The 12,492-nt window shown below is 42.2% G+C and overlaps 1 protein-coding gene across 2 annotated transcripts in view; it reads left to right on the forward strand.

Annotated features, from left to right (window-relative positions):
• GAP43 (growth associated protein 43) overlaps positions 1-12,492 on the forward strand; it is a 92,619-nt gene that overhangs the window by 38,907 nt on the left and 41,220 nt on the right. For both annotated transcript variants that reach the window (XM_027105239.1, XM_027105250.1), the window contains exon 2: positions 11,519-12,128. In XM_027105239.1, coding sequence (XP_026961040.1) covers positions 11,519-12,128 — 610 coding nt within the window. The remainder of the gene's footprint in view (positions 1-11,518; positions 12,129-12,492) is intronic.

Here is a 12,492-nt window from a genome sequence, read left to right on the forward strand (position 1 = left end):
TGGCTCACGGGCCCAGCCGCTCCGCGGCATGTGGGATCTTCCTGGACCGGGGCACGAACCCGCGTCCCCTGCATTGGCAGGCGGACTCTCAACCACTGCGCCACCAGGGAAGCCCAGTATGATATTTTTTGAGAATATAGTCAGAGCAACAAGTATGACGTCCATGGAACAGTTCTAGATAGATTTCCCTATCTGCCTCAGTACAATTGTGAGTCAAGTAACAGGGATACTTGGTTTAAGAAAAAGGCAGTGTTTAATTCAGGAACTCTGGCTGGATTTAAATCCTCAGCCTCGGGAATAAATCTTTACCACCTGCTCAGCCCCTTCCCTCTGATAAGCATAAGAGTGACTCCAGTTTATTCATCTGCTTTTCTCATTTAATTAGATAGTCATGATTCCTGACCTGAAGCCCTCCCCCCACACTTCCCCCAGTATTGCTTTCTCTGCTCTCTTATATTTTCTTGCTCCTGCTTTCAGAATTAATAGCAAACCTGGTCTCTAGGCTGTTCTCAACGTCTCAGGTGTGAATCTGTCAAGATCTTCACAAGGAAAATGAGTCACAGCATCGCCTGGGTGATGAGGTCATGATACCACAGTCCCTGCTTTGAAAATGTATTTGTACTTTTCTACTGTAAAGAGATTTTGACAGGGGAAGATGAAATTGGGGTGACAGCTCTGAAGCTGTCTTTTAGACACTGGTAACTAGCTCAGCCTTGGCAGGCACTGGCAGTGACAAAGTCATGCTCTGGATTCTCCCAGCCTGCACTCCACTTTTCACCCTGCCTGGGAACCTGGAGAAAATGTCTGCAGAGAGTAGACCAGCCCTGTCTTCCTAGGGTCATCTTACCTCACGTGCAACCTGAGTTCAAATCCTGGCTCTGCTACTTACTAGCTGTGTGATTTAGTTATTTAATGTCCTTGTGCCTAAGCCCCTTCACCTGTAAAATAATAGTACCCATTGCATAGCTTCACTAGAATTAAATTTAATAAATCTATTTGTAGTTGGCACATAGTACTATATAATTTTTCAATTTATTATTAGAATTATTTTCTGCAAGGATCTGAGGGTACTTTATAGTACCTTTAAAGAGGTTTTTTTTTAGGAGATCATTTATTATTTTTATGAAATATGCATAGTCCTGAAAAATTCCTCCATAAGCTATCAGAGATAGAAAACCATAAAATATTTATCAAATAATTCACCCAATCCCTAGTCTCCAGAAGGCAGCAATTTTCACTTCACTTGTATTGTCTTCTTCTAGGCAATTACTTGTTGAGTTCTTAAATACCAGGCATTTTAAAAATACTATTTTCTTTCATCCTCAAGAAATTCTGCACAGTAAGTATTAGTATCGCAGTATGAGGGATGAAGAAGCCGAATTCTAAAGAAATTAAGAAATTTATTCCAGGTCACACATTTGAGCCATGGCTGAACCAGAATTTGAGCTCAAATTGTTTGAGCCAAAAGTTATGCCAAACCATGTAATCAATGAATGTCAGTGCCCGATGACTTAGAGAGAATTTGATGCCAAAAACAAAGGGAGAGGCAAGAAAAGAAGAATGACAAGAATAACAACATTAGCAAATTTAGACTCAGGTATGATTTACAGATTTTTCTAGGGTTTTGTGTATTTGCCCTTCAACTATCCAACAGCTTGGGGATCGAAATCCAGTTGAAATGGAAATAAGTCTATTTTTCTTGAAACTGTACGCCATTTACCTGACATCCTCACCTCTTTCCACCAAAAACATTCATTTGTTTTTTCCACGCATGGAAGAATAAAACAACATATCTTCTAGAATCAGAAAGAAAACATAGCTGCTCTTTTTTTTCTTTAGATTTCTCAGGTACTGTTCTAAATGTGCAATCACTTACCTGGTGATTGATACAGACCATTAAGGCATCTGCAAACTATTGTTGACAGATAGCAATGTCTCTGCAAAATCATCCCACCTCCTAGATATAAGCATATTGTACAAAGAAATATGCTTGCTGTGCCAGTGCAATTCCAAGAAAAATCACCTAGTTCCCCTTTTCAAACATGTTCCTGCCCCTAATTCCTCCTATATAGAGACTCTGGAGGCACCTCTGTTATAAGATCAGAAATATAGACCAATTCTGTTCATTAAAATGTAATTCAACTAGTCTCAGTACTGATATTAGGATTGCTGCATATTCGGTGACACTTTTTTCTTTTTCTGAGTGTTTAGTGTTCAATTCTTAGACTGAATTCTCTGTTAGGTTCCTTAAAATGTAGGGAGATTGGAGGCCTGGGTTTAAGACCTGTTCTAGCATTTGTGGGGCCTTCCATCAATCCGGGATTTGGTTTCTTCATTTTACAAAGGGGATAGCACACTTGCTCAGCCTACTTCATTGTAATTCCTCGAGGAACTTTTTTATGAGGTGGACAGTACTTCATAACCTGGAATATAAAAATTCAAGTTACTGTCATTTTTTTTAAAGCAAATGGCGTCTCGAGTTCTCCAGCTCCCATCAGCTAGGCTTCATGATGACGTGAGCTCTGATGACATGTTATGTACCCCCCTGCATATTACGTACACTGACACTCGGAGAGGCTTCACTAACTAGCCAATGGGGGTACACTGGGTAGAGCTGGAAATCCCAAATCTCTATGTCCCTCTTTCCTCAGGGCCACATGCTCCTAAGCTAATTCCCCACAAAGTGTCTGGCATCTGCATCCGCAGCTTTTACCAATGATGTGTAAATAGAGGAGCTCTCAGAACCTGCAGGGCAGTTGTTTTCTTGAATGTGGAAGGGATATACCCAGATGGTGAGATAGAAATAAGACATAGTAGCTATATGAGATTTTTTTTGTGGGATGAGGGATGTCAGGTAAAAGGTATATATTTTGAGAACGAACAGACTTCTAGTCTAAGTGAATTTCCATCACCAAGTTGCTGGACCAGGTAGAGGTTTAGACATGGATAAGATTAGAGAGGGTTGGTGTGTGTTAGGTGGTAGAAGAGTGGGATTTATCCTTGACAATGTAAACAGATCTGCCCCCTTCCCAAGGACAGGGAAGAACTAGATTGAGTATGTGGCATACTTTAGATGATTTTTTGCTTATCTCTCTGAGGATGAATAAGTTCTCGTGGACTCAGTAATGGTAATGTAGAAATTACTCTGAGATGAGAGTGATGATGACAATGATTATGATGAGAAAATTAGCTGTCCCTTTTTGAGCACGTAAAGTATGTCAGGGACTGTGCTAAGTACTTTATATACATTAACTCATATAATCCTCACAACAATCCAGTGAGATAGCCCTGTTACTCCCCCATCTTACAGATAAAGAAACTGAAGTTATCTTGCCCAAGGTCAAGAGCTGGTAATTAAGTGGCAGAGCAGTGATTTGAACCTATACATATCTAACTCTACAGCCCATGTTCTTACCCACCAGGGAATATTGGCTTCCTACAATCTATTTTAAAAAGCACTAAACAAGGAGTGGGCTTGAGGGCAGGCCTGGTCTTTAGAAGCTGGATCACACTGAGCTCCTTTCTGTTTCCTAATTTACCTCGATTATAAAACAGGCACAGTGATGTGTTCCTCACATGGTTATGATGAGAACTAAACTGAAATACTAACTTGTATGTGGTATACTCATTATAAAAGTAAGAGGCGGGGTCTTCCCTGGTGGCGCAGTGGTTGAGAGTCCACCTGCCGATGCAGGGAACACGGGTTTGTGCCCCGGTCCGGGAAGATCCCACATGCCGCGGAGCGGCTGGGCCCGTGAGCCATGGCCGCTGAGCCTACGCGTCCGGAGCCTGTGCTCCACAACAGGAGAGGCCACGACAGTGAGAGGCCTGCGTACCGCAAAAAAAAAAAAAAAAAGTAAGAGAGAGGGATATGGCTGCTGGAGAACAGTTTGACGAAGGCCCAGAGCATTAGTTTCCCAGAGAGAAGCACTGATACCCAGCCAGTTGGCTGTGTACTGCCCATTTACATGCTCTCTGATCACTAACATAACACGGCACATAGTTACTTAACAACAGCTCCAAATAAATATTTCTGGAGCATCAGCCATGTGCCAGCACTGTTTTAGCCACCAAGGCTTTGAGGATTGTACAAAACCGACAAGGTCCTGCTTCCAGAGAGTTTATAGTCCAGGGGAAGAGCCAGTTAAAAATGAAATACAAATATAGGTCAGGAGAATATAAGCACAGAGAAGGAAAAACAAGATAAACAGACCAACAGTGACAATATTTGGAGAAAGGCATATAGTAGAGCGGATGAGGAATGTCTCTCTCACTCACTTGTTCACTGAACAAAATGTATCAGGTACTGCTGACTTAGAATGTAATAAATTACATTTCATAATGAAAAAGGTTTAAATAAGAAAAAATAAATCAATAATCACTATTCAGTAGAGCAGGAAGAAATGGCAATTTAATTAAATATTTATCTCATCATGTTTTATATTCCTGAACATCCAACCAGAGACATTTTGTGGCATCACACCTGAAAGGAAGGCAGTTTTTGGCAGAGTTACCTGGGCCTTCTCTTCCTGCTGGTTGGCTCTGAGCACCTTCTCCAGCAGCTCTCGGGAATGCTCAACTGGGTGGAATTCCCCTGTGATGGTGGTACAATGGGCTGTCTGCTGGTTAGGCGGCTTTTCTATCTTTTCCCAGATGTACTGGCTGCCTGCTCTTCTCTTGTCTTTCCCCAGTTGTTAGCAAAAGCCTCACAGTCCCTCTCATAGTCTGGTGTGTGAGTCCAGCCTCTTCAGCAGCCTGATAGGGAGTCCCTCTATCTTGTTCCCAGCTCAGTGGCCACTGTAGGCACCGAGACCTCTCCCAGAGCAAGGTTTAGTATCCCCTCACCTTGTCCACCTCTCCCTCCTTCCAGTGTGCCACTTAAGAGGTAGTGAACGACTTGTTGAGGTAGTGAACACTAGTAACCGTAGTGAACACTAGCAGAGGTAGTGAACTACAATCAGCAACTCTCATCGGGGGGTCTGCTTTTGCTGCTCAACGGTCGAGCCCCTTCCTTTCAGAGTTAACTCTCAGCAGATATTTGCTTAGGCATCACTGACTTTGACCCTTTGTTCAGTTAGGTGACTTATATCTCTGTTTGCCATACCTAAAGCTTTTCTGAAAGAGTTTAGTCAAATTATTCTGTCTAGCATGAGTCCTGAGAGATAGGCCAGCGTAAGTGTGTGCCTCATCTCATAAGTATGTGCATCTTCCCAGCCCCCATCTGAGGAAGAGGGCCTTCCTTCCTTGAATATCTAAGGGACTAGTCATCTCCAGCCTACAACCTTAGGACATGGGGCTCATTATACAGATCAACTCTAAACAGAGGGAAGGAGAGAGTCTCCAACAATCCTCTATGAATATTTTCGCCTCTTTAACTTATGAAGAAGCAGAGATATATATTAGAAAAATAATTTGATTGCTATGATTCCAGGCAACGCATGGAGAAAATGAATGTCAGTTGTTATATCTTAGATTTATTTCCAAGTGCTTTTAAAATTATTATTATCAATGTCATTTTGTGCCTTCTCTCCTTGTCTGACTCCTGTACCTTTATTTCCATAACTGGCTTCTTTGTTCAACCTCACTGCATGAAGTCAGTTCCTCAGTTAGGTGTTGGGGAAACATATACCTGTCTTAGACAGATGCTCTTGAAGTCCATCACTGGGAAATGAAGGGTATTAAAAGTTGACAAAATGGAATCCCATATTAATTTGCCTATCATCATCTTTCTGAAATGGCACTCATTGAGAGGTTCAAATTTTGGACTCATTCAACAAATATTAAGTGAGCATCTGCTATATGCCAGACACCATTCTAGAAATTGGAGATTCAGCCATGAATGAAATAGACAAAGTGTTTCATTTGCTGACTTCTGTCTGTTAGAAGGTGCCAATGATAATATGCTCTTTGCCTCATCTCCATCTTTGTGGGACAGCTAGAGTTCTACATATACAAAATAAAATAAAAGATAAGTCTTTTGAATGGAAACTGAGTTCTCCGCCAGTAGTACTTTATACTGGGTTGAATATACCACTTCATATTCTTTAGGAAGTAGCTGGGCTATACATGTTAAATAAATAATATATGAAAGTGAGCTGAAGACCCATCTTTTGATCACCAGCTATTTTCTGAAAAGTTCACATTACTATTCCAGTTTCCAATGTGGGATATTTGGTTTTCTATATAGTCAGCCAATCAATGAGCATTTCTTGCCCACTTAATTAGGACTGTGGAGCTGCAGCGTTATGCTGCACACTTCATCTGAAGGGGAAAAGAGAATCCCCTCGCTACCACTGTGCCAGGATTTGCAAAGTCACTCTTGATGTCTCACGTTCCCCTGGAGAATTGCTCAGTTATCATATGTCAGTGCTCCCACCTGCCCAGGAACTAAAAGAAGACTCTTCACTGGACTGAAAATAAGAGTTTAAAAAAATGGTGGCCATTGCTGGCAAATGCACAACTGTTTCATTATACCTACTTGCATCCTGCCCCCCATCCCCTCACACTGTTAGTTGGATTTTCAAACCACATTGAGTGTTAAGGGACCCCTGTATCCCAGCTGTGCCTATTCATCTTTTAAATGACACCTTCTTCCCTAGAACTGCCCAGAAACCTGAAGACACTTCCTCTACAGAACTGGAGAAGGTTTGCGCATCCTCCTTTGGCTCCTCCATAAGGGGCAGTTCTCTGGACTTCTGATCTTTGACTAGATTCAAAGCAGGTACAGAAGCTCCACTGGGAGCTTCTTTAATACTTGGACATTTCTCCTAAAGTATATGCTTTCAACTGTGCTCAAAGCCAACTAAGCTGAAAAATAGAGTGAAATTTTCTTATGTGAATTTCACCTCACTAAATTATTAATAAAAACTAGAGTGAGCCATAAGTAGGTATTTGTTAGATTCGTACATATCCACCCACACTTTATTCTGGTTCTGATGTCCCTGGCCTTTCAATTTTGCTTCTCGGAAATATCTTTTGCTCAATCAAATTGAAAATATTTTGGTTTACTAAAGATGTTCTTAGAAAGAAGAACTGGTGTGCACTAATGATTTTTAAAAGCATTTAAAGTTCAATCCTGTTTCAGAGAAAATTTGAAGTATTATCATCGTAGTGTTTAGAGCTAGCAGAAGTAGATTCAGGGCCACATTTTTCTGTGCTTGGAAGGTTGAAGTATTCCTATGATAATTAGAAACAGTTAAATGAATTGAAGTGTCCCAGATGAATGGATGACGCTATTTTAAGTCCTGAAAGTTAGGCATTTATAGATTTTTTTGCCTAAAGCTCTTTTGGAACATAATAAATGCAAATTTTGGACATCTTAGACTGAATCCTAATTTGTTCACTCTCTCCTCCCCCAAGAGGAAAAGGAAACTATTAACCAGAGCAACAATGTTGGGTATGAAATAGTACTTCTTACATTTGGCTTTCTTATCTGTGATTCTTAAATGTTGATGAAAAGTATTGCCCTTTCACCTAATGGACTTTAAAATTTGACCAGATCCCAGCAACTTAGTAGAGTGGTACCCTTCATCTTCTTCAAACCAATATTCATCCAAGGTTTTAGCCTTGGTTGAACAGTTAACATTTCCCATACTTTGTTTCCTTTAAGACTTCATAAATTACAGAGTTCCTGAACAAATGAATCAGTAAAAATTCTAAAATATAGCAATGAAGATTCCTGGAAAACAAAAGTATGGCAACTAAGAATGATCCTCTTCCTACACGTAAGGAACTGCATTGGCATGTCCACATTAGTTAATTCATGGATAGCAACAATTCCATGTAAAAATGAAAGAATTTTATCAGAGCTCAGCACAAAGCTTGTTTGTGGCAACGCTGAGTTTAAAAAATAAATCTATTTTTATGAGACTATGAACTAACTCTTTTTAGCCATTAAGTACCAGGATCCCCTTTCTTCTGGACTTCCTCCATCTCTAACTGACATATTTAGACTATTGGCCTTGCTTTATAGACAGGTGTAATGTCGGGTGTCTCCTTGAATTCCTGGGGAATTATTGATTGTTAAATACTATGAGCTTAGTTTTTTTAAGTGTATTTAAAAAAGAGTCCTGTGTGGATAGATACAGTCTCTGTCTGCTCACTAGTGTGTCTGTGGTACCAGCATAGGCACTCAGTATTGCTAAATGAATAGATGAATCAGGATGTTGACATGATGCTTTACGCACAATCGGCTACAAGAAAGACTAAGTTGTTCTGGGTCACGGATGCAATAAAATTGGACTTGGGGTTGGGTGGGAGGGGAGAAGACCTGAGTTCAAATACAAGTGGGGCCACTGACTGATTCACTCATGCTATCAAGTGAAACAAGTGACAACTTTTCAGGGCACAGTTTTTCCCTTTTAGAAGCTGAAAGGGTTGTGCTGAATGTAGTGAGTAATCTCCAGTTTCTCTGGGCTCACATGCTCTTTGTTTTAGGCAAGCTCTTCTATTTCCAGTTGGGAAAAGGTCTATGTAGCCTGACATCTTGGGGTTCCCCCACAGCCAGTCTTGGGAAATGTTCTCTTTATTATTGTCACCTCTCTCAGCAAAATGCACTCCCGATGCAATTACCTCTAGCACTGTGAAAGGAATTTTACCAGAAAATAACCTGTAGTTTAAGCCATATTTATGGAATTAATTACAGGTACAAAAGAAAGATACACACAAACACATCCAGAATTGTCTGGCCTAAGACCCAGTTTTAACTTAAAGTATTCTTATTTCTGGATGCCTCTGTTCAATCCCCTCATCTTAGGCTGGTTTCCTCCCTCCCTTCCCTTTCTTCCCACTCCCCTTCTCCCCTTCCTTCCTTCTCTTCCCTTCTCGTCCCCTTCCCTCTTTGTCTCTGTCTCTTTCCCTCTATCTGTACAATTTGTATTAGTTGTCTATTTCCAACCAATTTCTAAAATCCAGTTCCCCTAAATCTCTAATAATATTAAGTGGCCCAGCAATTCCTCCTGGAGAAGCTGCATGCCTGTGGGGGTACTTTGACCACCTACTTGGGTATCCAGCTCTTGCAGGATTGTCTCACTTCTCTCCTAACTATGGCTTTTCACATTCTCTCCCTTCCTGCCCACACCTTTCTGTCTTGTGTCCCTTATACTCTTGGATTTTTCAGATGAGACTGATCCCACAATCTTGGCACCCAAGTCTAGTCTGAGCCTTTCTAAATAGTCATTTCAACATAGAGGCTGTGCACAGAAGCTTAAGTCCTGATCACGTGGAAAGTTACAGTGGCAGATGATCTGAGAAATTGAGAGAGAGAGAGCGAGAGCGAGAGCGAGAGCGAGAGCGAGAGCGAGAGAGAGAGAGAGAGAGAGAGAGAGAGATTGGAGTTGGAGGTGTAAAGAACTTAGAGGGGCTCTTCGTTTATCCTTGTAAAGTATCTTCTTTATGTCATTCAGACTCTTGGTTTCCTTCTTTTTATGTTTTCTAGCGTTTTAAGTTTCATCTCCTTTTCTCTGTGTTCTTAAAGAGAAAAGGGTGATGTAGCTTTCTTGAGTCACCAGAGGGTTTTTTCTGTCCACTTGCCTACTCTGAAAGAATTCGTTTGTTTACCTTCACAAGGAGCAGTATTTGTATTAAAGAACCACTGCGCATCAAGGCCCAAGTACAGATGTCCTATCATGTAAGATGGTGCCTCATTCAGAAAATGCAAGATAGAGTAAAATAAATTAACAACATCTTGGCTGCATGCTCCATTCACAACTATTAATTTAAGAGGGTTATGCTGCCATCTCTGAGCAGAGAGCTCCTGGCAGGGACAGCTGCTCCCGTGCCCCAGATCGTGTTGTGTGCATCCCAGTAGGAGTCATCAAGAGCAGTAGGAGAGCGGGAAGGTGGTAGTGCATCAGAGCACTGAGCAGTGTGGCAGCATGGCACTGGGAAGAGGCAGCAGAATGGGCCCTTCCAAAGTGCTTTCATGCACTCCTTCACTTTTTGTATGGATACATACACCATTAACTGAGGAAGAAGAGAAACTTGCCTTGAGTTTTACTGGAAATTTATTAATCCTGCTTTTACTCTCACATGCAGCTTATTTTCAAAAATACCTTTGTATACTCACTAGCATGTTGATGGACCTAAGCAATACAGGCCCATATGCTTGTCCAAAGAATGTCAGACAGGTCTACATCATGATGAACAGGATCTGGGTCCCTCGGGCAGAGCTTGTATGACAGGTGGAAAGCATGCCTTGTGTTGGCCTGCTGTGATTTGCATCCTAAACTGGAGCAAAAGCCAAGGTCAGGCCAAGGTCGAGACTGGGGCCAAACAGAGGACTCGGTACATGAGAAGCATTCTTTAATTATTGGTCTTTTGCTGCATTGTTCACTGCTGTATTTCCCTATTGCTAAGACAGCGTTCTCAGAAGTTAACCAGACTTATTGTTGCAATATATACAAATGTTGAATTGCTGTGTTGTATACCTGAAACTAATATAATGGCTATATGGGGACTATAAGTGACCACACTGGGGCACCATAGTGGGCAACGGAGCTATATAGAATTCTGAGTACTTGCCTAGGCATTTCTTTTCATGACTATACCTTCTATTCCTATCCTGTGATTTAATTTCCATGTGGAAAAAAGTTATTTGCAGCCTATGTTACGTTGTAACATGATCAAATGGTAAAAATTTTGTATTCTAGTCTCTTGCCTTCAGTGCTAGGATGGCTCTGTTGATGATAATATAAAACTAATTTTAAATTTAAATTGCTTTGGGAATAAGAAATTGTGATTTAGTGAATATATGCCACTCTTTCGAAAGCGGAAGCAGTGTTTTCCACTCTTTTTTTAAAACTCAAGAATAATGACCATTTTCTGAATTCAAATTTTGAAGGCCTGGTATGTTCATTACTGATGTTGGACCACACACAGAGGAAAGCAGACGTCATTTTGTGACCAGCATTCTGACTTGTCACATCCTGAACAAACCCCTCAAAGCCCTGGAACTCATCTGCATTTTGCACAAGACCCTGATGGAATTTGCTGTTTAAACCTGAACCATATTCTTTGCCCCGAACCTACTGGTTTCCTGATGAGACCTGAAATCTTGGGGAAACAAATAGGCTTTTCCACAATATTTTTTTAAATCATAAGTTTTTCACAGAGACCCTCTCAGAAACCCTGGAAAACCAATATCTTTCAGAGGTCACTGATGAAAACCTAGGCTGGGTGGACTTGAGTTGTCAAAGTACATCCACAAAAAGGCTGATTTAAGTTTAGCAAAGGAGAGACATTGAGTTGGGGGAAGAAAGACATATAAAATAATGCCAGTGATTCTGGAAGGCCAGAAGGACATTAATTTTCCCAGAAACTAATGTGTTCTCTCCTAAATTCTTCATCAGAAAGAGAGGGGGCTTGGTGTGAATTTCCGGGGTATTGCTGATTTCTTAACTCCAAGAATGGAGCCTGGCACAGAATAAGTCATTCAGTATGCATTTATAGAATGCTGTGATTTGAAGGAAAAGAACATTGCTCCATCTCTCCTTTTTTCCCCCCCCTTTTCTCCATAAAGGTTGAAAAAAATGATGAGGACCAAAAGATTGAACAAGATGGCATCAAACCAGAAGATAAAGCTCATAAGGCCGCGACCAAAATTCAGGCTAGCTTCCGTGGACACATAACGAGGAAAAAGCTCAAAGGAGAGAAGAAGGGTGATGCCCCAGCCGCTGAGGCGGAGGCGAATGAGAAGGATGAAGCCCCCGTCGCTGAGGGTGCGGAGAAGAAGGAGGGAGAAGGTTCCACTCCCGCTGAAGCGGCCCCAGCCGCCGGCCCCAAGCCGGAAGAGACCGGCAAAGCGGGCGAAACTCCTTCCGAGGAGAAGAAGGGGGAGGGCGCCCCCGAGGCTGCCACAGAGCAGGCAGCGCCCCAGGCTCCTGCCCCCTCGGAGGAGAAGGCCGGCTCTGCTGAGACAGAAAGTGCCACTAAAGCTTCCACTGACAACTCGCCGTCCTCCAAGGCCGAAGACGCGCCAGCCAAGGAGGAGCCTAAACAAGCCGACGTGCCTGCTGCTGTCACTGCTGCTGCTGCCGCCACCACCCCTGCTGCAGAGGATGCTGCTGCCAAGGCAACAGCCCAGCCTCCATCGGAGACTGCGGAGAGCAGCCAAGCGGAGGAGAAGATAGGTGAGCGACCTCCAGGGTCAGACGCCATGGGGGGCCAGGCCACCTTTACTTGGGGGCCTATTTGGAAGGCCAGGCCCCCTGTGCCTTCAAGGGAGAGGGGACATTTCTAGAAGGTGTATTCAGGAAATCAAGGGAAGCTGCGCTGAATTCCCCAAAGTGGCAGGGCTGAGAGCTAACTCTGGCCACTACGTTCCCAAATATCTCCAAGCCTGAGAAAGAACTTGGGCAGGTTTGTGTAGCAGCCGGTACTAGACAGGTCTGACAATTACCTTGTTAACTGGATTGGCATAAAGAGTAAAACTAGGTAATCCTGGTTGAAAAAAATATTCCGTGTGCTGGATAGACTTAGTTTAATAAGTAATTA

This window comes from Aethalodelphis obliquidens, unplaced genomic scaffold, assembly GCF_003676395.1.
Source record: "Aethalodelphis obliquidens isolate GAN/ISIS:26980383/991018 unplaced genomic scaffold, ASM367639v1 scaffold1, whole genome shotgun sequence".
In the NCBI taxonomy this organism is placed as follows: domain Eukaryota; kingdom Metazoa; phylum Chordata; class Mammalia; order Artiodactyla; family Delphinidae; genus Aethalodelphis; species Aethalodelphis obliquidens.